At 35.8% G+C, this 24,541-nt stretch overlaps 1 protein-coding gene across 17 annotated transcripts in view; it reads right to left on the bottom strand.

Annotated features, from left to right (window-relative positions):
* Positions 1 to 24,541, bottom strand: part of MYCBP2 (MYC binding protein 2) — a 284,243-nt gene that overhangs the window by 29,227 nt on the left and 230,475 nt on the right. For 14 of the 17 annotated variants that reach the window (XM_053896509.1, XM_053896144.1, XM_053896259.1 and 11 more), the window contains 13 exons: positions 18,859 to 20,502; positions 17,808 to 17,977; positions 16,803 to 17,047; positions 14,614 to 14,781; positions 9,859 to 10,016; positions 8,517 to 8,716; positions 7,510 to 7,659; positions 6,401 to 6,561; positions 5,202 to 5,358; positions 4,554 to 4,778; positions 2,075 to 2,140; positions 546 to 785; positions 131 to 229 (listed from right to left, as the gene is read on the bottom strand). In XM_053896509.1, coding sequence (XP_053752484.1) covers positions 131 to 229; positions 546 to 785; positions 2,075 to 2,140; positions 4,554 to 4,778; positions 5,202 to 5,358; positions 6,401 to 6,561; positions 7,510 to 7,659; positions 8,517 to 8,716; positions 9,859 to 10,016; positions 14,614 to 14,781; positions 16,803 to 17,047; positions 17,808 to 17,977; positions 18,859 to 20,502 — 3,683 coding nt within the window. The remainder of the gene's footprint in view (positions 1 to 130; positions 230 to 545; positions 786 to 2,074; positions 2,141 to 4,553; positions 4,779 to 5,201; positions 5,359 to 6,400; positions 6,562 to 7,509; positions 7,660 to 8,516; positions 8,717 to 9,858; positions 10,017 to 14,613; positions 14,782 to 16,802; positions 17,048 to 17,807; positions 17,978 to 18,858; positions 20,503 to 24,541) is intronic. The other 3 variants (XM_053896544.1, XM_053896165.1, XM_053896612.1) reach the window with 1 other exon arrangement.

Raw genomic sequence — 24,541 nt, 5'->3', positions numbered from 1 at the left:
AAAGTAAAAATTAACTTCATAGAAATTAATGTCACATATCCATTAAAATCCATAGTAATAAATGGAATATTTCACTTAACAAAAGAAAATGAAAAACGGAAGTAAATATTTTTAGAATACAAATAAATACATTGTATACTTTTTCCTCTCCTTCAGGTGATGACAATAGTGCTTTTTCCTCTTGCTCTGGTGTAGGCTCAGCATCTCCAGAGATGAGCTTTCCAAATACCTGATAAAGACAGAAATGTGAGAAGGAATCAATGGCAGTAATTACTAGTGTGAAACCTAAAGGATGCATGAGCTAATACTGCAGGTTTTATAATATTACTATGCTGTTCTTGCTATACGCTACTACTTTTAAGAATTAATGAATGCAAAATGAAACATAGGAGTTTAGGGCTAGGAGAAGAAGAGAAAATGGGTCATATGTTTGCCAGCCATCTCTAACAAGCTTTACAAAGTATTCTGTTACCCTTTGGTATCAGCATTGCAGAAGATATGATTTCAGTGTATCGTGTGCTAGAACCTGGAGTGAGGACACTCACCTGAGACGTAATAAGTCTGAACACTCGCAGAGTCTCGGCTTCACAGTTCCTTTGCTGGGCCACGCTGGCTGAAATCTGGCCAGCAATTTTTGTGCTTTCGCCATCCTTCCAGCCCAGGACTTTTACTTGTCGAACTCTCAGTGTATTTTCTGGGCCCTTTAATTCAATCTTGATGATGTGATTATCCCCTCCTGGAAGTTCGCTTGTTACCCAACCAATGTGCCTAGAATCCAGATCAACCTAGCAAACAGAAAAGGGACAGAAACCTGATACAGCCATATCACTCTCTTATCAAGGTCCTAGACTTAGCGCTAATAACTGCAAGCTCAAATAACAAAGACTTGTACGGAGACTAAGGTTTACTGTGTTATTTCACACTGACTATCTTACTTAAGCCTAGTGAGGATAAGTAATACTACAGTAGCTATTATACAGGTGAAGTGAGGTTAACCCAGGTTGAAGGATTCTCAGTAAGACATGGAGCTGAGAATTAAAATACAGGTCTGATTACTTTCCATGCACAAGTTATGTTAAGTAAAATCATTAAAACAATTCATGTGACTGTCCTTTCCCTAATCTGACTGAGGAGAAATACAAGATCAGCACGAGGTCCTGTTTTGTGCATCTTCACATTTAACCACCATTTAAAGATAACCATGTTTTGTTGTTTTTTAAAGATAGATAAGCATATTTGATGTGCAGTTACTTAATATGTTCTGCTTCTGAAGAAAAATTATATAATAGGTAACTGCATATTTGTGATTCCTGATTTCACTGAAAATGTAACTTTTCAAGGATTAAATTTCAATGCACTATGAAATGGTTTTTGACACTATTCACTTGATAAAATGAAAACATTAATTGATAATGTCAATTTTCTAGAAAAATCATTAAGCATAAATACTATCTCACTGAACAGAAGTATTTCCCCAAATTCTTTTAGCCTTTTAAACAAAATTTATTATTTGTTTAATCCAAAATTTCAATTTATTCTTTTAATATGATTTGAAAAACAAAACAAGTAGTCAACATATATGGGATAACAGCTTTGATAAAGTTTCACTAACACAAGTGAGTTTATATAGAATGCCCAAATACAACCTAACTTGTTTCTAAAGTTCATTTGTAAATTGACTTGCAGCCTGGATTTAGTTGCACTGTTGTGATAGATTTTCAGGCTAGAGGACAACAATCTACATTTTAACCTGAAGTGTAGGTGTTAATTGTGAATGGGATTTGTGATGCATTTTAAGGTGCCCTGAATCTTTCTTTGTAAGGGAGCAGGAGGCAGAGTAGAGGACTGTAGGTATAGTATAATCGATCGTGACAGGAGAGCATTTAGGACACTATCGGCTATTAGCACAGGGATGGTTGTAAATGTTCCTGTATCTGGACTATTTGTCGGTTCAGTGTTTTGTAAACAGATGAGTTCCTAGAATACTTTGGTAGCATGCCGAAATTAGAATTTAACAGAGGAGGCTGAGAAGAATTTCTCTCTAGGTAACATTTAATGACAAAATTTTAATTACCTGTTTTATTCTGCACAAATCTTCTACTGCTTTGCCAGTTAAGAAGGTCATTGAGGTAACTTTATTCTAAAACAGACAATGCATAACAATTATTCTTCCATATTCCTGCTACTGAATTTATAATGATTTCTTACAGCCTACTGATATCACATCAACTCTTCTGTATGTCTGTCATGGATTCTTCCTAACTGATCTCACTCCATCTGCCCAACCAACCACATTCTTTTTTTTTTTTTTTTTTTAATTTTTTAATGTTTATTTATTTTTTGAGAGAGAGAGAGACAGAGTATGAGTGGGGGAGGGGCAGAGAGAGAGAGAGGGAGACACAGAATCTGAAGCAGCCTCCAGGCTCTGAGCTGTCAGCACACAGCCCAACGTGGGGCTCGAACCCACAAGCTGTGAGATCATGACCTGAGCCGAAGTCAGATGCTTAACTGACTGGGCCACCCAGGTCAGGTGCTCCCCCTGCCCCTCAAGCAACCACATTCTTACAACTCCAGTCTTGTCTCATTCTCACAAATTCTACCTTCAGTCTCCATGGGCTCTGAAAGAAAAGCTTGGCATTCCTTCTTTCTATCCAAAGTCTAAAGATTTAATTTCTATCTCTATCATGAGACTTTCCAACAACTCTGCTTTCACTCTTGTCTCCACTCCCTAACAAACACTCCTGACTATCACAATGTACCAAGACTGTCTTACAGCCTTGGAGAAGGACATATGAGAATGATGGGTTCTGTCCTCTTGACACACTAGGGAAGGAGCATTAGCAAACAAAATAAATGTCAAACAGAAGTTCAGTGTCATTAGGTACCAAAAAGATCATGCTAGTACTAGAGCCAGAGACCTTAAGGTTGAATAAGCTTTATGCAAAGCACATCAGGAAACAGATTAACACATTAATTCCTTGGAGCATTGCATACTTTAAGCGCTCTAGGTCGATGCAATTCAAACAACTGCCATGTATAAGGCACTGGTGGTAAGACAGGCTGGGGATACACAGGTACATAAGCCTCAAGGATACACAGAACTTAGAGGAGGTTTCTTAAAAGGAAAGCACATGTCAGCTTATCTACTGGGGATTTTAAAATGAATATTGCTATGATTATCTCCCTAAAAGGGAAAATTGTCAAACTGATTGGAATCATTGTTCTGAGGGAGAGTATGTCCTGGCTTAAAATATACCATGAGTCAAAGATAACTTTGTACTGAACAGTAAGTTCTAGCTAGAAAAATGTTTTGATTTATTACACCTGACTTTCTAGTAAGATAAAGTACTTGTACAAATTGAAACTCTTGGCTCTGAAAAGGAGGTACGCTTATATTAGCTACGCCCCTTCTTCTTATTCACCGCCACGGAAGCACTGCAGCTGCACTTATGGACAGGAGTTGGGGGTGGCTGCAGATGGCGAGGAGTGTTCTGACTGCAGACTGGGCTTCTCAGGTTGGCATTCTATCGAGGTTACCCAAGACCCAACCCCATCACTCTGTCTTCCTGGGAAAGGAAATGTGTGAATGGGACAGGAGCAGCTTGGCAACAGTCAGAGGGGAGTTATAATACTGTATCTGTTAGCAAGCCACATCCATTCTTTTTTCTTTTTTAAATTTTTACTTAAAATTTTTTTTGATGTTTATTTTTGAGAGAGAGAGAGAGAGAGTGACAGAAAGTGAATGGGGGAGGGGCAGAGAGAGGGAGACACAGAATCTGAAGCAGGCTCTGAAGCAAGCCACATCCATTCTGAGGGAAAAAACTCTAAGGAGTATCCTTCCCCAGGAATGGGGGGAGAAGCACGTGAGTTTGGCAGCTGGTATCTTCTTGGTTCTTAACACTCAAGTAAACAGGACTCTTTTCCCATTATTTAGTGCCTTTTGTAAAGGAGTGCTTAATTCAGTTGAAACATGTGAACAGGCTAGTGCTAGGGAGAATACAAATTATGATCATTTAGGTTAGTCTAGAAACCCCACCACCATCGTCAAGACAGCTAAGGGTGAAGGCTAGAAATTGAAAGCTAATTACATGATAAGTCAAAGTGTATTCAGTGCCATCAGAGTAATAGAAAGAAGAATGTAGAGAAGGGAAAGAATAATTTTTATAGAAGAGGTACCGGGAGAAGATTTCTCTGCTGGTCTTTTGAGATTTTGGGAGAATCTGATAGGCAGAGTTTAAGGGGAGGACTTCCAGGCCAAGAGAATAGCTTAAACAAGGGGATGGAGGTAGGCAATTACAGAGGAGACATTTATTCTGCTTAGCTGTAGCCAGGATGTATTTGTAATCACACCTCTTTTTAGAACTGGTATTCCATAGTGCCCCTAGTCCTATTAATCTGTTTTTAGACGTAAGATTTACTTGGGAAATATAAAAATGCTGTTTGGTCAGTGAAATTCCACATGAAAATCTTTTTGCTAAACTTAGAAGGATAGGGCATGGTAACTGAAGGTCTGAAAAGAACTAATGAGCCACAAATTAAGTTTTCTTTCTTACCCCTAGATCTCGGGAATTATCCACATGGACAGATACATAGCGGGCATTGATTCCTTTTACACAGTTGATGGTGATGTTCTTAGTTTTGTTTTTATCCTCATCTCCTGATTCCCAAAAGGTTTCCGTAGAACCATCTGTCAAACTGCCAATCATGGCAGGTCGGCTTGAAGTTTTTATGTCAACAATGCTGGTTAAGTCCTTTAAGCACATTACTATGCACAATTCCTACCAGAAACAAATGTTTTCACATTATTACATGTTTTAGATTATTACAACACTGAAATGGAAATCTTTCACGATAATAAAACAAAAGATGTGAGGTAAGAAATGAAATGAATCAAACTGTTTATGAGTGACTTTCAGTTTCTGCTTGTTTACATCGTTGAATATTAACAGGGTAACACAGGACAACTTTCAACATTTTTTATTTATTTTTGGGACAGAGAGAGACAGAGCATGAATGGGGGAGGGGCAGAGAGAGAGGGAGACACAGAATCGGAAACAGGCTCCAGGCTCCGAGCCATCAGCCCAGAGCCTGACGCGGGGCTCAAACTCACGGACCGCGAGATCGTGACCTGGCTGAAGTCGGACGCTTAACCGACTGCGCCACCCAGGCGCCCCAACACAGGACAACTTTCAATGACTGACCTGACTCATCGCTTCAAAGCCAGACTGGATACTGATGCTAAAACTTTCTTCACTGTCTCCATCATCTGATTTTGACAGAATATTGTTAATGTGATGAAAGACATTACTCTGATGGAGGAACTGGTGATCAGATTGCTTGAATTTCAGACTCCAGCACCTAAAAAGGTATAAGCAAGGTATTAAATAATTCCTAAGGAATTCCTGGGAAAGCACTCTGTAGTTAAGATTTTTTAAAATCTTAATATTCTAGGGAAAAAACAGAAATAGAAAAAAAATCAGGGAATAGTATCACCGCCTTTTTGTGAGCAATAAAGGTAATTTCTTTGGAATAGGGTAAGACCTAAGGAAAGTTCACTCATTCTACATATAGAAAAACTGGATACATGAACGTCAAGGGTACAGAAGCAAAAAAGGTAATAAATCAATCTTGCAGACAGACAAGTGTGACCTCAACCAAAACAAGCCTCTCAAATTTATTAGTGTTACAATTCTATACTAATTCATCAGAGTTATATATACTCTGATATATAACACATCCCGTACTTCAAAAATCTTTTTAGGAGGAATCACAATCTCCCCTCTACCAGTCTTTAGGGATGTGGGTAGCCAAAATTCACTCCAACAATCTACAGTTTATAAAAACCAGTGGAGCATTTTTTATACGTGCGGTCCAGTGTGAAGATCTGATGACAAGGTTCACAATGTAGAAGTAATGTGAAAATCGCAGCAGTCTCAGACTTAAAAGTAGGTAATGTTCCTCAAGGTAGTTTTAGGCTACCTTACATATAACAGAGGTTTCACTTTTCTTAAAATTCTCTTCAATTCAAAAACCCTATTTTGATTTCTGTTTCTGAGATTTCATTCTCCTTCTCCCTTTTGTGACAGTTAAGATTGCTACTCTTGGGTAGCACTGAGACAAGTTACTTGAGATAGAAGAGGGGCAAAAGTGAGGAAAACTGTTACAGACTGGGCTAATTTAGAGCACTAAGTAATGTATTATCCTCGATTTACAGAGGGGCAAACAGGTGTGAGCCAAGGAGGAAATTCCAGATTAAGACAGTAATGAGGGAAGCACCATTCACATAATGTAGAGATTCTTTGTATCTTAGTATTTAAAAGGTGTTTTGAGCATCTCGAGCTTTGAATACTACATAAAATCTCTTCTCCAACATACCCAGAATACTGAGATATACAATTACCTTAGGGCCATTTGCTGTAATGAACTGCCACTGGGGAGAGACATCATAAGATCGGAGATAGTTTGAAGTAAGCGGTGAAATGTGTGTGGTAAAGGATGAGCAGCTTCACCCGCAATCACTATATCTGAGAGTGGATGTTCGCATACTCTCGTGTCTTTCTCCTAAGACAGAAATTGAAAGCAGGTTGATCAGTCTGTATGCTGGAAGGAACTTTCCCCACAAAAAAATATGTGTACTTAAAAGTGTTATGTATACTTTAAAGACAGTCATGTAACAGAAATGTAAACAATAAAACCAAAATCAAAGTATACCCAAACACACATTCAGATTAACTAATTATGTTTGTATTATCTTTTAGGGAAAAAGTGATGCAGTCACTCATAAATAAAATCACCAACCGAATACTGTATCTGTATCAATTTTAGTGTGCTCACAATCTCCTAGCAGGGTAACTCTGAACGTGTATGCCGGAACTAAGTCTCACCCAAACTGCTGACCCACAGAGTTGTCAGCCAATAGGAAACTGTTTTCATCCAATGAGTTTTAGGGTGGTCTGTTATGCAGGAATATTTAGTTGTGAAAGGTGTGAAACAATCTCACACTGTAATTGTGGATTTTTTTTTTCCCTCTTTTTCCTTGCAGTTCTGTCAATTTTTACTTAATAGTTTTAAGGCTATATGATTAGATACATACATGTTTAGAAAATGGTTTTTGTAGAAACCATTTTCATCCCTACTAATAATTTCGTCTTAAGAGCTATAACAACTTTCATGTCCCTACAGATTATCACTTTCACTCTCTGCCAACTTATAGCAATGTTGTAGAGTAGACAGATATTCTCTATAATAATGTTGCCCTGTTTACCTGTCTTATACAGTACTATAACAGTATACATCTTTCAGTTCATTGCTTCATGACAATAGTATTTAGGGAGGAATCAGTCACTAAGTATAGTGACTATGTTGCTCAATAGCACTGAAATTTTATTCTTGCCTTTTAGCTTATATAATCTGTGTGTGAACTCATGCATATTATTACAGGATCTGAAGGTGGTCCTACTCTTCTATAAAAATATAGACAAATTTGAAAAACCCAAAAATCTCACTTACTTGTTCTGCATTTTCTTTGTTTGTTTTATTTTCCTCATCCTCTTCTTCCTCTGGTTCCACTGGAGCAGGAGTCAATGATGCCACAAAATGCCACAGAATATCATGTAGAGAAGTCGTCTGGATGACATTACACAGAAGCCAGTTGAAAGCCTGAATAAATGAAGGTTAAATGAGTCAAAGATAAAAAAAAAAAGGTGGGACTAAAAACTGCAGAACCCTCCTTACTCAGAAACAAAGTATCTCCACTAAGTGTTTCAAGGAAAGATACTAAAAACATCTGACCTTCATTTCATTAAAAACACAATGAACTTGAAATAGTCAATAATTTTGGTCCGGATTAAAAACATAATAGGGAAAATAATATCTATAAAATGTAATACAGAAATATTTTTTCAAACCACTTTTTATTTCAAACTTTCATCTTCATATTAATTTGCTGAAGCACATTTTTCCCCAACTTGTACTTCGGATAAACAGCTTTTTTTTCAAGCTCTACCAAGCTATCATTAACTTAAATATATTTATATTGTTCCCATTAATCAAGTGGCAGGTTATTTATTATAATGCCCATGACAAAGACAAAAGATTTACTATACATAAAAATACAACATCTAGCGATCCTGTCATTTCCAGAGAATAGACTCAGAAAAATTATTATGGTTAAATTTATAACTGAAAAGCTCTACTTTTCATCCCCTTTTCATGATTCTTTTAACTGAAATGACATCATCATTACAAAAGCTTTTTAAAAAGACATTCATAGCTTTCAAATAATAAAGCAGTGCAGAAATAAATCTCTTTAGAGTGCTTAAAGATGGATCTCTAAATTCATTTATATTCATGAACATAAGAGTTTAATTTTGATGTGAACATTTGATATTTTCGATTGGCTAATGTCTCTTAATTTTTGGAAATTTCTGTTGGATAGAAAAGTAACATCATTAAATAGAATCATCAAACGATTTGTATGGTCAAGGAATCAATAACCCCATTTAATGTATTCATACCTCCATAGCAAAAACTCGGCAAGCAGATTTCCTTAGGGCCTGTTTCATTGCTATTTCAAGACCTTCTAGATCATGATGTTGTATAACAAAAGCCAAAACTGGCCACTGGAAATTTCGTTCTCCTTTGGAAAGAGAGCTGTGGGCTGAGATTAGCCGGGAAAGCTCAGGAGATGGATGTCTCAAGAGGGAAGAACCAACTTCTATTTATTGGAAAAAAAAGAAAAAATAACTTTCATAGGCAATATATACAATGAACATATTTACAATGTTATTAAAGATAATAGTATCTAGCTGATTCATTATAGAATCTTTGAAGCTTTTTGTTTTGTTTTCACATGTGACACAAATCATAACCTCAATTTTTACTGAGGCTGAGTAGGATTAAATATCTCACTTTCATAAAATCATATAGCTATTAAATTGTGGAGCTAAGTTTTAAATCAAGGGCTGAATCTAAAGTTCATGCTTTCTAAAATGCTCTAAAAGCTAACTGTATTTTTTTCCCCTAAATGGAATCTACAGAAGTTATAGAATCATCTGTCTATAAATATTAGACCAGATCTTCATTTTAGTTAAGTGGGCTACCTGATAAATCATCACCATGTTATCCTTTTCTCTTGGGTTTCTTTTTTTATTCTTGACACAGAATCAGGCAGCCCTGATTTGGAGCTGTTGATACCAACTAGTCCAGGTTGTCTAACTTTTTTACTGATTAAGAGCTACTTATGTCCCCAAATTATCTACTCAGAGAGGAAGCAGCTGCAAGGGGTATATATAAGCTTCTATTAGGAGTTGAGAATATAACTGTGAAAGTGTAAGTCACTGGAACTACTAGTTCACTGAAGCTTAGTGGAATAGCTCATGACAGCAACATTAACAAGTAAGATTTTAAAGGTCAATTTATTCTTGAATAATCAATCACTGGATGGTCTCTAAGTGTGTCTTTCAACTGAAATTGAAAACTTAGAGAGGCACAATTATAGCTTCATAAAAGGAACGTCAACCACGATTTAAAATTAATCCATTTCTGGGGCGCCTGGGTGGCTCAGTCAGTTAAGTCTGATGTTGACTCTTGATCTTGGCTCAGGTCACGACCTCAGTTTGTGAGTTAGAGCCCTGCATTGGGCTCTGTGCTGGTAGCATGGAGCCTGCTTGGGATTCTGTCTCTCCTTCTCTGTTCCCTTCCCCCTCTCATGTGCTCTCTTCTCTCATGCATGTTCTCTCTCAAAATAAATAAACTTAAAAAAACTAATCCATTTCCTTTCAAAAACTAGATGTTAAAAAATACCTGCAAACAAAATCATGTGGATCACTGAATCTTCCTTTTTATCTTTATACTTACCAGTGTCTCCACTGTTAACTCTTCTTCTAGGAATGGCTTTAACTCGTGCAGGTAAAATGGAGTGTTGTTTATCATATTCAGAAGCAACAACTGAGTATGATCTTTGGAAGACAGTTCTCTTTGCAAGATCAGTATCAGTTATGGGACTAGTTTCCAAACTGTAGACAGAAGATGATGACAGGTAAAAACAGGAGAAAAAGTGAATAAAGTGAAACTATATTCACTTTATGACAGTGTAGTCAAATATATGAACCTACCTCTCATGTGGAAAAACACAAATTCAAAGCCAACTTGACAATTTCTCGTTAAATCACCATTTGATCTTTCCAAAAGCATTAACATTTTGATTGATTTTAGAATTGCATCTTAAAAGTTTTGGTTTTCTTAAATCTACTTTGCATTTTTACATGAAAAAGAAGAAAAGGCATTGAATGTGCTAAACTCCTTTCAGAATCACAACATTGTGGTAGAAGTTATCTGTCACGATATTCAGGAAAACCAGGCAGATATATTTGTGAGAGCACTGAGTAGAAAGAAAATGGATCTGTACATACAGAAACCTAATAAAATGGAAAGTGAAACAGTTCAATGTTCTCTCTGTACTTGAGTGCTCAATTAGGTTTCTCATTCTTGGGAAGTGGTGTCCAAAGACTTTTCAACAGCATGGCCATACTAAGTTCAACAAAAGGTAACAAACGGATTTTTGGCATACAGTTATACTGACATTCTAGAAGAATTCAATGATTTTCACTCAGGTTTAAGTAAACTAAAATTTTTTCTATTTGCTATAGCAACATTAAAAAATTCTTGAAGAAAATTATACAGTTTAAAGTGTAAAAAAAATTCTTGAAGAGTTATTAATATGGTTATATATTTTCCTTTACTGAGGCATTTTATAAAAAAAAGAAATACCTTCCTTTACCTCCTAAGACAAATTTACAAGCTATTGTTTTCAATGTATTCTTTTTCCTGTTACTTCTTTCCAAACAGGGACATTTGTGCTTACTGGGAGTTCTGCGTTTCTTTTCCCCCATTCAAGCCAGGTTTGAATGCCTATGTTCCTCAGTAAAGCTTATACATTTTCTAGGAAGTAGCTAACTCCCTCCCTGGCTGTTTTCTTCACTCACCACCTCTTTAAGTGTATGTACACTCTCATTTGAACAGGCTATAAATACTGTATATAACCCATGGGGGTAAATGTACCTGGACGTCAGCTTGGGCCAAGAGCTTCCAGAATGACCAGAGAATAGGGATATGTTAATTTTAATTCACCTTATAAATGGTGTTACTATAAAATTCAAGACATTTATTATGCTTTCAGAGGAAGTTTATCTAACAACTTGGAAAAAAAAAAGGATTGTTATATAACCTAAAAAAATAATGACTCGTTCTTATAAAAATGATCATGCCTATAAAAAAAAAAATTCAAGCAACACAAGAAAACCAAAAGGAAGTGAAGATGACCATTAACAACGGTGGCTACTTTGCATCAGGTAATTCCTTGTTGTGGAGGGCTGTCTTGTGTACTGTAGGATGTTTAGCAACATTCTTGACTTCTACACACTAGGATGCCTGTTGAAATAGCCCAGTTATGACAAGCAAAAATGTTCAGATGTCACCTGAGAGGAAAAACCACCCCCTTACCCCTCACTGAGAACCACTGATTTAATGCAGTCATTATTCATCAACTTTTGAAACAGCTTGAGTTGGTCAAGACTTTTTAAAAGAATAGCTCAAAAATGCTATATTCCTGAATTACCATATGCTTAAAATTTCTCAACCTGGCTGAATAGAAACACTTGAATCAGTTTCTTTTATTTAAGATTTTATGAAAATTACCCTTATGTGTAAAGTATATATAGTCTTTTAAACATGCTTTTTAGAATATGCATTTGATTCCTTTGATTAATCCACAATTTAGTTCTAAGATTCCCAAGATCTTTTATATTGCAGTTTGTCTGACTGGGTAAAATTTTTAAGGTAGTATTTTCTTTCTTTTGAAGAAAGAGACATTATTTCACTTTTTTTTTCATTCAAAATTGTTATACAGAAGTCTGAATTCAGTCTAACTTTTCCCTTTGCAAGATGACTTCTTTTTGTTTTTAAGTTTATTTATTTATTTTAAGAGAGACAGAGAGGGTGTGAAAGGGGAGGGACAGAGAAAGAGAGGGAGAGGGAGAATCCCAAGCAGGCTTTGTGCTGCCAGAGCAGTGCCCGATGCAGGGCTCGAACCCACAAATGGTGAGATCATGACCTGAGCTATAATCAAGAGTTAGAAGCTTGATCAACTGAGCTACCCAGGTGCCCTGCCATTTGAAGTTGTTATACAGAAGTCCAAATTCAGTCTAACTTTTCCTTTTACAAGATGACTTCTTTTTCTGTGCTCAGTTACTTGAAAACTTCTAGTGTTTTTTTTCTTCGTATTTCAATAACTTAAGCTATTTTTTTTAACCTAAGCTATTTCTCATGGTTACCTGCTATAAAAATTTCCTTTTAGTCTGGAAATTCAATACTTTATTATTTTGGAAATTTTTTCTTATATTATAGCTTTAGATACATTTTCTTTTTTTAAATTTTTTAAATGTTTTGATTTATTTTTGAGACAGAGAGAGACAGAGCATGAGCAGGGGAGGGGCAGAGAGAGAGGGAGACACAGAATCTGAAGCAGGCTCCAGGCTCTGAGCTGTCAGCACAGAGCCTGATGCAGACCGCAAGATCATGACCTGAGCTGAAGTTGGACACTCAACCGACTGAGCCAACCAGGCGCCCCAATACATTTTCAATTTTATTGATTGGTTTTTCTACTTTAAAGATACCATTTGAATTGTCCTGTTTCCATACCTGTTATCTTCATTCTAACTGCTATAATTTCTTTGTCTTTTTACTTTTTACTCACTGTGATTATCTCAAACTTTTTCTTCATGTCCATCATTCAATTTACTCTTCTAAACTTTTCTAATTTATTAGTGTTACAATGGTGTTCATTTGGTCTTCAGTCTGTCCTCTTAGCTCTGTGATATCTCCTTTTTACTCATTCTGCTTTTTATCTCATTCTCATACTATTTCATTAAACTTATGTCATTATCACGTTTCTCGGTACTAGAGTACTTACAGAAACGTTCTTTTTTTCCTTGAGAGAGTTTTCTTTCATATTGGGTTCTTCATCTGACTTTCATTACATACTATCTATTTTACTTTTGGTAATATTTTAAGGGGGCAGATCTGTCTAGGTCTTCTGTTTGTTCTGATAAACATTCTGTTTGTTCTGATATCGGTGGATTTCCCGAGACTTCCTTTTCCACACTATTTGATACCAATTTTTTTTTTCTCTCCCAGAGATAACTTGAGATTTTATTGCATCCTCTATACCAGGAACCATCCCACTGAGTGCATGTTTATACCATTTCTGCGCAGCATTCCCTGGCACCTTAGATTGTTGCTTTGCTTCAGCATGGAGCTCTGGGAAATAGGATTCCCTAGATTTCCACTTTCTTCTGTGACACTAGTGATGATACTAGGGGCTTCTATGCTAAAGGAATTTACTTTGACTATGATATTCTACGATACACAGAATATTCTATGATAGTCTAAGATACATGGAACCTTCATTTCATTGTCTTTACCTAGAAGTTTACGCCACTTGATTTTGATCCTGAAGAGTAATAATAACCCAACGAATCACATTTATCAGACTAGTCTCAAAATGGTTTCTAATTCTTAAAAAAAATCTATCTCCTTTAGAGATACTTTATTATCTTTATAGATATAAAAGGCTATACTGTACTCTTTGGAGAAAACTTCAAAAGCAGCTAAAAAAAACCTCTGATGAATAATCCACACAGTTGGAGGGAAATATTACAAGTATTTTCAGCGGAAAATATATTCATTTGGATATATAAGTTCTATTGTGTGTATTAAAATATCCACTATATTAGTTTATATTCATAACCATACAGTATTAACACAGTGGCATATCTTAATAAGCATATTCTTTCTTCCTTCAGCAAATGTCTTCCTTTCTAATAATAATGTGTTTGCAATTACTCATGCCTGATATCTTGATGCTATACTAAACTTATCCTTTTTCAGTTAGCCACGCTGATTTTTCCTATCAAGTATTTCTTTTATCCATCTTTTTTCCCCATAATCATTGCTAACACAATCCAACTTCACACAGTTAGTGGAAATCTTTGACTAAATTTATCAGCTTCTCAATTGACACTGTGAGACTATCCTTGCATTTTTATCACATGGTTCCTCCTCCAAAAAGTTGCGGTGGTACCCGAATTCCCTCTGCATTATATTTAGATGCTTCTAGTCAGTTTTCAGGAGGGTCTTTACACTGATGCTACCATAGCTAAGTGAGGGGGAGGAGAACACTGCATGCAATAATCCAGGAAGTTCAAGATTTATTTTTGGTGCTACCTCTTCCGTGAAACCTAAAGGCACTGCCTCAAAGTGACCTTTCTCTAGTCTGACTTACTATGGCACTACATGATACAATATATAATGGAACCTTTTACTTCATTTAGTTGATCTTTTCTCTCCAACTAGTCTGCCTCTGCTGTCAAGGACTATGCCTCATTCATGTATGTATGCTTTTTCTTACTGCTCTAATAGTTAGCAGAGCTGACTTAATGTCTTTCCTGAGATGGACAGATATATAAAAGAACTTCTAAAGCATTCTTTTCTAGTTCAGTCTTTCTCCCACCACCAAACACTGGCTATTCAACAGAGAGGAGAGAAGTGAAATACCTTGGTGGCATAGATTTCATATTGCTCTCTGGCTCTTCAAACACATTAGGACTTGCATCAGGTGTTACGGATATGTATGGGGCAGGTACAGATGTTGAACGTAGATATCTCATTTCATCCTGGAACAGGTTGTCATCTTGATAGCCCACAAAGTTTTCGTGATGATGCCTGCATTAAATTAAACCCAGTAACTTCAAGTATGATGGCACCATAGATATTTTTCATTTTTAATCTCTTTCATAAAAGAAAAGTAGCACATGTAATTCTATAAGGGTAAAGTATTAAATTAATTATAGATATAAGTAGGAGGAAATAAAAGTCTGACAATTTCACACATACATATTCTAGGTGCCACAAATAGGTCAAATCCAAAATTGAATTCATTTTCTTTCCTTTTGAGAACTTTCCAACCTCTGGTATCTTGATGAATGATCCCACCAACTAACTACCCAGGTGCCTAGGCCAAAGTACCTTGGTACTGTGGTAGGCCTGGTGCTCAACTGTGACCAGTCATTCATGCCTATGATTACTAGGCTTCCTCTCTGCTGACTCCATCATCGTTGCCTTGGTTCAGGCTCATGTTTCTTGAATGGGCTACTGAAATACAGCCAGTCACTTTTTTGGTAGGAAGATATGTAAGAGTCAAATTTGAGAAAAATTAGACCCAAGAAATGTTACATCGGGGGGTGGGGGTGGGTTGTGGGTGTCCATTTCCCAGAGGGCTAAAAATATAAAATCCATAATTATGGTAAAATGGCATTTTTGGTTTTTTACATGTTTTACAATTTGGTTCTTTCCTTTTCAAACTGGAATGAGTTGTTGACCTAGTCTGTCTACTAAGTGGTCTGACTGAAGCTCTAGTCTCACATCCTCATTTTGTTTTTCATTCATTTTGTTAAAATAGTAATTACAAAATTAGAAAAAAAAACACCCCGGTATAATTTTGCTATGGAGAGGGCAACACTGCCAAAAATGGAACTGTTGGTTAGCAAGCCATTCCTGTAGGCAATTTGTAGAAATCTTCATTCATCAGCTGTTGAAAAAAAACCCGAACCTCATATATGAAAGGCCACTTACAATGTCAGGATATAATGTATGGAAGTATAGGTCATACAACTCAAGTCCAATATAGGAAATGGTATACAACAGGCTTCTCTCCACCTTCAGTCATGCCCTTTATGAAGTTTCCATGTTTGAAGCAGAGTGATAGTCTAACTGCAAATAAGTTCATATATTTCCCTGTTTGATATAACTGCAAATAAGTTCATATACTTCCCTGTTTGATATTCCTTAACTGTTCTTCTTGTCCATGGGATAAAATCCAACTTTAGTAGGGGCTACACAGCCCCATATTACCTGGTCTTAGGTAACCACTTCTAGGGTATTTCATCTGTTTCTCCTAGTGGCCAATGCTTTAACCAGCCTCTGATTCCTTAAATGTGTAATGCTATTTCATGTGTGTCTTCACACATGTGTTTTACTCTGAGGAGTCGCTGTCCTCCATCACCTACTTGATGGATTTCTATTTATCTTTTAAGACGGCTACAGTGTCAGATCCTCTGGGAGACCTTTCCCGATCTCCTTGGGAAGATTCAGGTAGTCTCCCTCTTTTATGCTCTAACAGCATCTCTTCATACTTCTATTATAGTACTCGTCACAAAATATTTTAAATGTTTTCTTTACATGTAGGTCTGTCTTTCCACAGAGTGTGAGCACACGGGAGTCAGGATTTTATTACATTCATCTTGGTGTCTTCAAAGTCTAGCACAAAGCTGATACCCAGCTAACTAACATTTAAATGCTAACAGAATGAATAATGTAAACAATGAACGATTTTGAGAGCAAATTGTTTCTTTCCACTTTAACATTCCCAGCTAGTAACAGACTGAAGTCAGCTTACCAAAAAGTAAAAGACAGCTAAAGTCGTATTTCCTAAGACATATTTTGTATTGATAATACAAATTGATATAGTACGTACATTTTTTTTTTTAAATACTTACTACCATAAAGTGTGTACCCTACCAGTCGTATGTTGGTCAAGGCAATTCCGAAAATAAATTCCTGGTGGTCTCTTTATTGTATACAATAGATAATGCAGTGTGGGTATTCAGAGCAGGATATTAATCAACAATGGCTATTAATCCCAAGTGATTAAAAAAAAAAGAAAACCAACCACCAAGTTATATTACCTAGCTAATGTCTGCAAGTAGAGACAAGGCATTTTAACAGGAAGATCTTCAGAAATGCCCTCCTTCACGCTGGGAAGCTGAGACTGAAATGGCTTTGCAGGATGGTAACACAGAATGCTTGGCTCTGCGGCGCTGCTCAGGGACAGCAGGAACAGCGCGTTTGCTTTAATCACTTGGTGAGCTTCCATGGTGGGCAAGGCACGAGGAGTCTTGACTTGCATTGGCTTCCTCCTGGACTGTTTGACCTGGCGAAGAAAAATTTGTTGTAGTATTCAAATCATATTCAAATTTTCAATTTCTTAACCTAAATATTTTGAGTTTCTAATAAAAATTATTAAGCACTTATAGACCTATTTTAAAATAATAATAGTGATTACCAAAAAGAACATTCACTGTAAGCTTTTCCTGAACTGTCTGCAACTTTTATTTCAAACACAAACTATTTCTTTTCTTTCCTTGGGAAATCAAGAAAACCTAACTAGTAAAATCTAAATGTAATTATTTTTTTTAAAAAAGAGTAAATGTGTGTGTGTGTGTGTGTGTGTGTGTGTGTGTGTGTGTGTGTGTGTGTTCTGCAAATTTTTACTTGGGTGTGCTTCTAGTTTCCATGAGACCTACAGCATACTTAAGGATTAAGAAAAAGAGAGGGGGTAAAGAGAGGAAAAGGAAAAGGGTTCAGAGAGATAAAGGTGAAATGGAAAAGCAATGCATATGTGTAGAGTAATAGATAATTAATAATAAAGAATTATATGGAAAACAATTACAAATAAGGCATATGTGCTGCATATGCATATGCATATCTTGATATATGCCAAGATACAATTTATTTTTGTAATTAAAAATAGCTAACCTAGTACAAATATTAGAATTGTATATCATTCCTATTATAAAAGCTGATCTTTAATATCAACTAGGTAGAATTATCTGATATAGTACGATAATTAAAAGGGATTTTTACAAGATTTTCTTATCATTAATAGTATCGTCAGAACCAAATAAAAATACCTTCTCCCTTGCAGCAGCCTGTTTTTCACGGAGGTATTTTTCTCTACAGCGATCACAGACTAGATACCAAGTGCTTCCTCCTATGCCACCATCACCACAGTTACCGGCCCATCCTCCACAAAAATGCCCAATGCTATTGTAACCTTGTCCACCAGCATACCGGCCACAACCTTCAAACAAGAGCAAAATTAACACTTGAAGTTCCCTTAACAATATGACACTTATATATGAATGACAGATTCACCTTCTCAAAGTAAGCAAAATATTGAAGCAGGTATCTCACTTTTTTTTTCCCCCAGGCTGTTAACTGCATCAGAAAAATAGCATGTTTAGCAAAAAATGATTAAATAGTACCTAAAATACTGGAGACACTCTATACAGGTAGATGAAAAGAAATTTAAGATGTGGGTACATTTAGGCTTACTGACATATGCCAAGAAAATTGGACAAAATAAATATAAGACATTCTGTAAGAATGATATATTTTAAGGAACCTTGTATTTTATAAAACATTTCAGGTGTAATATGTAAAAAGACAAAAGGTTTAACCAAACTCCTAATAGGTGAATTTTGGAATACTCATCAAGTGTTATAGAAATCCTTGTATTTATCTAAAATACAATCTTCTGATTTAATAGTTGAGATCACTTCTATAGGAAAATGCTCGAGGAAATTAGTATAATCTAATTTGCAATTTTTATTAGGAAAATACTAAAATTGAAGGAGACCTAATACTGGGATATTTCCTATGTGTACGGACATGTCATTATTTCTTTTGTGTGAGACACCTTAATAGCACCCTTTGGGTCACATATAAAGCATTAAAAAAATCAAGTGTTTCCGAATGGGATACATTAAAACGCAATTGCACTAAATTACCACCTTACTGCTACAATTCCTTTAGCTGTTTTCCTCAACACCGATATTGATAATGCACTTTAAAGTTTCCCTGTACTTTAACATAAGTTATAGAGCAGCTCAAGTTAGAAGTTATTCAGTTCATTTTTTTTACACAAAGTACTTGTAATATATATTCAGTAATACTGTTTACCTGGGTGAGCCTGTCGCATGTGATAGGTAACGGGGTATGGATGGGATTCTCCACACAGCTCACAGATGGTGTCTTTCTCTGGTCCTCCGACTGCCAGCTGGGCCATCTCACCAAACAAATTACCCCTGGGCCGAACTTCTGTCTTTTCCTTTTTCTTTTTGTCTTTTTTGGCCTTCTTATTCTCTTTTTCACACTCTTTCTTTTTAAGGACTGCACAAGAACCAGGACTTGGAAAAATCATATTCTGGGAAGCTGCTTTGATAGTAGCCAAAGAGATGTCTTCCCAAAAAGCCACTAAATGTTGTAAAGTCAAAGGAAGAGGAGATTTGGACTTCATTGGGTGATGCATGGACATTTCGAAAGTGGCTTCGGTTTTCCCATCCTCACATTTTTCATGCAGAGGTGGTTCTTTAAGCATAGACAACACCTTATTTTTGTTGATACTACCCATTTTAGATATATCTGGTCCATGAGGTGCAATATTAAACATATTCAGTGCAGATGATATTTCCAACGAATGTCTATTTTTTAATTTGGTTTCCTTTTCTTCTGTAGGCTGTTGGCTGTTTAAACTATTTCTTATAGGAGCATGTTCTTTGGAAAGTTCAGGATTAAATTTTAAGAAAGAAGAACAAGCCATTGCATCGTGTACTATGCCTTCATGCCACAGGAAAGAGGCAAAGACTGCTCTGGCACACTCGGCCACGGAAGGGGACATGGCTTGCTTGGCCGGCTCTAAAGGTTTGGCTCCATCCCCTTTGAAGAGAAAGCTGGACTTTTCCTTTTTGGGCCTGGTGTGTCTGTTAGCACACTTTCGACTTATTTTGGGGGATGCTCTCATTTCCTGTTCATCTTTCAGTGGTGCTTTTCCTATGCTGAAATGAACTTTATTTGAACCTTCATCAACACTCTTAAATTCACTACCTTCATCACAGGTGCTATCCGTTAGACTATTTGTTTTTAAAGTACTTGAAGTGCAGACTTCGACCACCTCACTGTGAAGGTTTTCTTGTACCACGTGAGGAGAAGGAGCTCTATTTTCGGTTCCTGGGGAATCTTTAGAATCCTTTGGTACTGGTTTTGGTTTTGGTGATGTTGATCGTCCCCTTAACGGTTCTGTGAGGGGCATTTTCTTCTTGCGTAGGGTATCTGGGTCAAGTGTGTAAGAGTCTGATTTGGAACGTTCCCGAGGAGGATCAAGTTTAGTCTTAACAGGAGCAGTGCTTTTTTGAGGTAGATTTTTATCATGTGGTGAGGAGGAGCGCGGAGAACTAGCACCAGATGGGCTAGACCTATTGGCTGGGAGAGTCTTTGGCTTAGGAGATGATGACCGAGAACCTGGTCCTGGAGATTCAGCTCTAAAGCTAGAAGACACCCTCCCATCAGATTTTAGTGTCTGCAAGGTATTATGGTTGGGGGACAAGGACCTGCTATGAGAGTCTGACCTCAACTTTGCAGCATCAGATTTCAACATAAGGGATTCACTAGCTGATAAGCCTTCTGTACTCCTTGGCTTCTTCTGATCAGCAGTAGTCCGGCTCATACGTCCATCAGGTTTAAGTGATCTGCTGTGTTTGGAGGACAGTTCTGATTTTCCTGATGTAGAGAGTGGTCTAGAAGATGTTGAGATAGTTCCTCGGTCACCTGTATGGTCCATTTCATAGTGAAACTTGTTAATAAAATCGTAACTTAAAATTTTGCCACTAAACACTGAAATAAAAGCATAGCATGAATAAAAAATTCATGTTGTCATACACAAAAATACTTGAGGAATAAAGGAATAAGGGAAAATGTTTCTCATAAAATTTCTATTGCATCATTATACAACCATTGCCACCAAAAACTATTTTCATGGATGCACAACAGACTGAATAAATAAAACCTATACATCAGTATGAATTCCATATCTGAATCTCAGCCCTGATATAATAATTTGAATTTAAATTCAGGGACAGACTAGAAAGAAAACACAACTTTTTTTTTTTGGAATAAGAAATTAAGAAAACCTATGTATTTTTCAATATAAAGTAGTCAAGCTAAATTTCCAGCAGAGTCCTATCTCACATCCTTATTAGGGTGATGGTATAGGTCTTACTGAATTGCAAAACTGAACTCATATAGATACATTTATTATTTTCAAGTACATAAATACAATTAGGCTAATAAAGAGCTGCTTAGAAAACCCTCCAATCGGAACTTATGGATTAGAACTTATGATATATGAAGGCCTGAAACTTACTATTTAATTACATACAGTTCAGGCAGTCTATTGCTTATAAACAGATTATATCCCAAAAGTTTATTTAGTTCATTAAGCTTAGCTGGTTAGAACTCAAGAGTTTGTGTCCTTTTGGAAAAAAAAAGAAATGGGAGGATCCTCAGAATCAGTAGTACAAGTCTGAATCATGGGACCTTGAAACAAGGAATCAGGAAAACAGAAAAAAAAAAAAAAAAACAGATAAAAAAATTCCCTCTTTCCTAGGCAAAGCACTAGCTATTTCTACAGGGTCGCCATTTGTTTCTGGCATTCTGCCCTCACGCAATGTGTCTCCTTCCTCATACTTTGCTTTGAGGCATCAGAGCCAAGTTGTCTTTGTCACCAGTAAGTAGTCACCCTACAACGTTACCTTTCTTCCCTGAAGTAAAAATTTCTACCTTTAATGCACGTGATATTAATTAGTTGTCAGAAGAAAAGTAATCTGATTAAAGTGATTCAAGTGTTATTAAAAACTGAAAATCCATAAACCTTGCTAGAAGTATTTTTATTTTTTGAAAAAGGCTACCTAGTAAATTGAGATGGTTGTCTTAACTGGTTTTATTGTAGGTATTTCTCTCTCTCTCTCTTCTTTTGAAAAAGGGATGCAAACAAATTTGGATATGTAGGGAAATGTTTTTTGGCTGGCCTGTGTGTGTGTGCAAGTGCACACGTGCAAGTGCACACATGTGTTTCTAGTATAGGCCAAGGCAATATTGCCACAGAATCTGCCCTTCTAATGGAAGGTCCGTTAAGGACTGGTATTTTTGTCTGTTACTCTCCATTGATACAATGTTAAGAACAGGTCCTGGAATATAGTATATGCTCAATAAATACTTTTTTCTTCTGCTATTCCCAAATTTCAGATCCTCTGAAAATCCACTTTTTGCAATTAGGACTCCTGAGGCCACAGGGCAAAGGTAACTAGCCACTGTGGTGTGAGAATCAGATGCTTACAAGTCAAGTAATTCTGTAGTAAGACCATGAAGTGTGGCAGCCTATCTAGGGCATATTAATAAACTGAATACTTAGTTTAACTGCAACATGTCAGTGTTCACAGTAATTGTTTTCATTCTTTGGATGAATAAAAATAACTATACTAAATATAATGCTCCTCAGTTTCTACAGTTCCTTATCAATCTATCATGAATTTCATTTATCATATGTAGTATATGTTCTTTTTATAAAAGCAGTATAAGAGATTGGGCTAATTTGAGGGAAAAGTCATGGAAAAAAATCACAATATAGAAAAAAAATCCTAGATACTGATACTGTCTTAGGACCTAGAGCACAGATAAAAAGGTGTAACAATCCTGATAAATAATTACTCTCAAACTGCACAAAAGTAGTTTAACAAACTGCTGCTCATCTTATTGATCCAGAAATAGATCCACAGAGAAGTTTTATAAACAAATACACTGTATTTGGTAGAATTAAACATCAGTCTAGTCCTTTCCACTAATTTTTAATGTGTGATGTTTGGGGTCCTATTTTTTGTTGTTGTTATTAATCTGACAGCTGGAAGTGCTTTCACCATCACATTTATTTCAGAAGCTGAACCATAAAAATCAGTAAGTCTAGACAAATAAGTAGCCAGTAAATCTTTTACATTTGCCAGCCCTCTAAGAGATCAATTCATGAATTGAAAGAGGTTTGCTTTCTAAATCAATGGTGTACAATTCCTCATAAAGCGAAATCTCTGTGGCTGGCTGAACAATGAAATCTTATGAATATCAGGAACACCACTCGTCATATGTTGGCAAAAAATGTCTGCTATATAGAGAGGGTTGGAGAGTACAGGCACCTGTATACTTCATCTCTATGCCTTTAGTGGTGGTGAATATTTTCTTAAGATCTCTAAGTGGTGATATCTGAATACCTTTTGGGAGTCCAAGTGCATAAATAATGCAGAATTATTTCTTCCTGAATTGTTAATTGCCAAATTATAAATAACTCCTCTTGAAAAACTTATTTTTCAAAATATATTTCATATATTTTTAAAATAAAGTGTCAGGTTTGTTAAGTGTGTAGAACCATGTGCTAACTCATTAATGTTTATCTTCTTCATTTGGGTTTAAAACATTTTAGATCACTGGGTTCTATTCCTAAAACCAACACTATACTGTATGTTAAATAACTTAAATTTAAATAAAGAAATTAAAAAAAACCCAAAAAACCATTTTGTAGCATGTTGTATTACTAAAAATTGTCATGTTGTGGTTGCTTCAAAGATCAATAAATATAAACAAGTCAATCTAAAAATCTTTAGAGCACACATGATAACTTACACTCATCACTAAATTTAGTTTAATGATTGTAGTTATCATATGTAAGTTTAAGTGATAACAGGCAAAAATTGTTTAACCTCAATGGAATTCTGTAGAAAAATAATAAAAGACAGGATGGAAATTTAGCACATTCAAACAAATTAGTAAAGATGTTAAAAACATTTAACATGTATTTACTCATTAATGCCGTTTATAATTTTTTCATGCCCAAATCATGAATCATCAGGTTATATGTTACCATACTATAACTAAAATAGTACATTGTGCTATGCCATAATATATATCGGGTTTGACAACACTATATACTGTAGAGATCAGGGACTATAATCCTATTTATTATCCTATGAGACTACATACTATCACTATTAACTGTACAAAGGAGAAACGTAAAAATGTTTTACCCATTTCTAGGAAAAAGGAAAATTACTTGAAAAACTTATACAATACATTAACCACTGGTGCAAAAATCAACTTGATAAAATTTTCTTAAAATACAGAATTTTGAGTTTAATTAAATATTAGTTTGAGACAAAAATAAGAGTAGGCACCTGTAGTTTTGTAATGAACCAAAAGCATATTTTTAAACTGCCTGAAATTTTATCAATTGTCATGGTAACTAAGAAAATACTATAAGGAAGACTCGATGCCAGACAGGAGAGGTAGGTTGATATCTATATATCTATATATCTATCCTGATAACTAAGTTAAACTAAAAAACTTCAACTTAATTATCAAAGTGTTTTGCATAAAAAACTTAAACAGAAAATGATGTTAACATTCCATAACAGAAAAAGGGGTTTAAGACTAAACCTGTCACGTAAGATACTATGTTCTTACAGATCACAATGTGCTTTACGCCTTATGTGTATATAACATCTTGTTTTGATAATGACTTTACAACTCCCCAAATCAGGCATTTCTTTCTATATACCTATTTTATTTTTAAAGATCTTATACAGGTTTGAAATTAAATAAAAGTAAATATTCAACCTATAGATATAATAAACATGCATGACAATTAGGATAATTAATACTACAATACTGAATAGACACAACACAAATTACCCCAAATATCAAATTTTAAATAAAATGATAAACTTTAATCTTAAAAAATGGAATGGGATGGAAATGACTGAGGTGA

Source organism: Panthera pardus, unplaced genomic scaffold, assembly GCF_024362965.1.
Source record: "Panthera pardus isolate Hobbes unplaced genomic scaffold, ASM2436296v1 HiC_scaffold_1, whole genome shotgun sequence".
Classification (NCBI taxonomy): Eukaryota; Metazoa; Chordata; class Mammalia; order Carnivora; family Felidae; genus Panthera; species Panthera pardus.
Note: the sequence above shows the minus strand (reverse complement) of the source record. Positions and strands in the feature narration are given on the sequence as shown.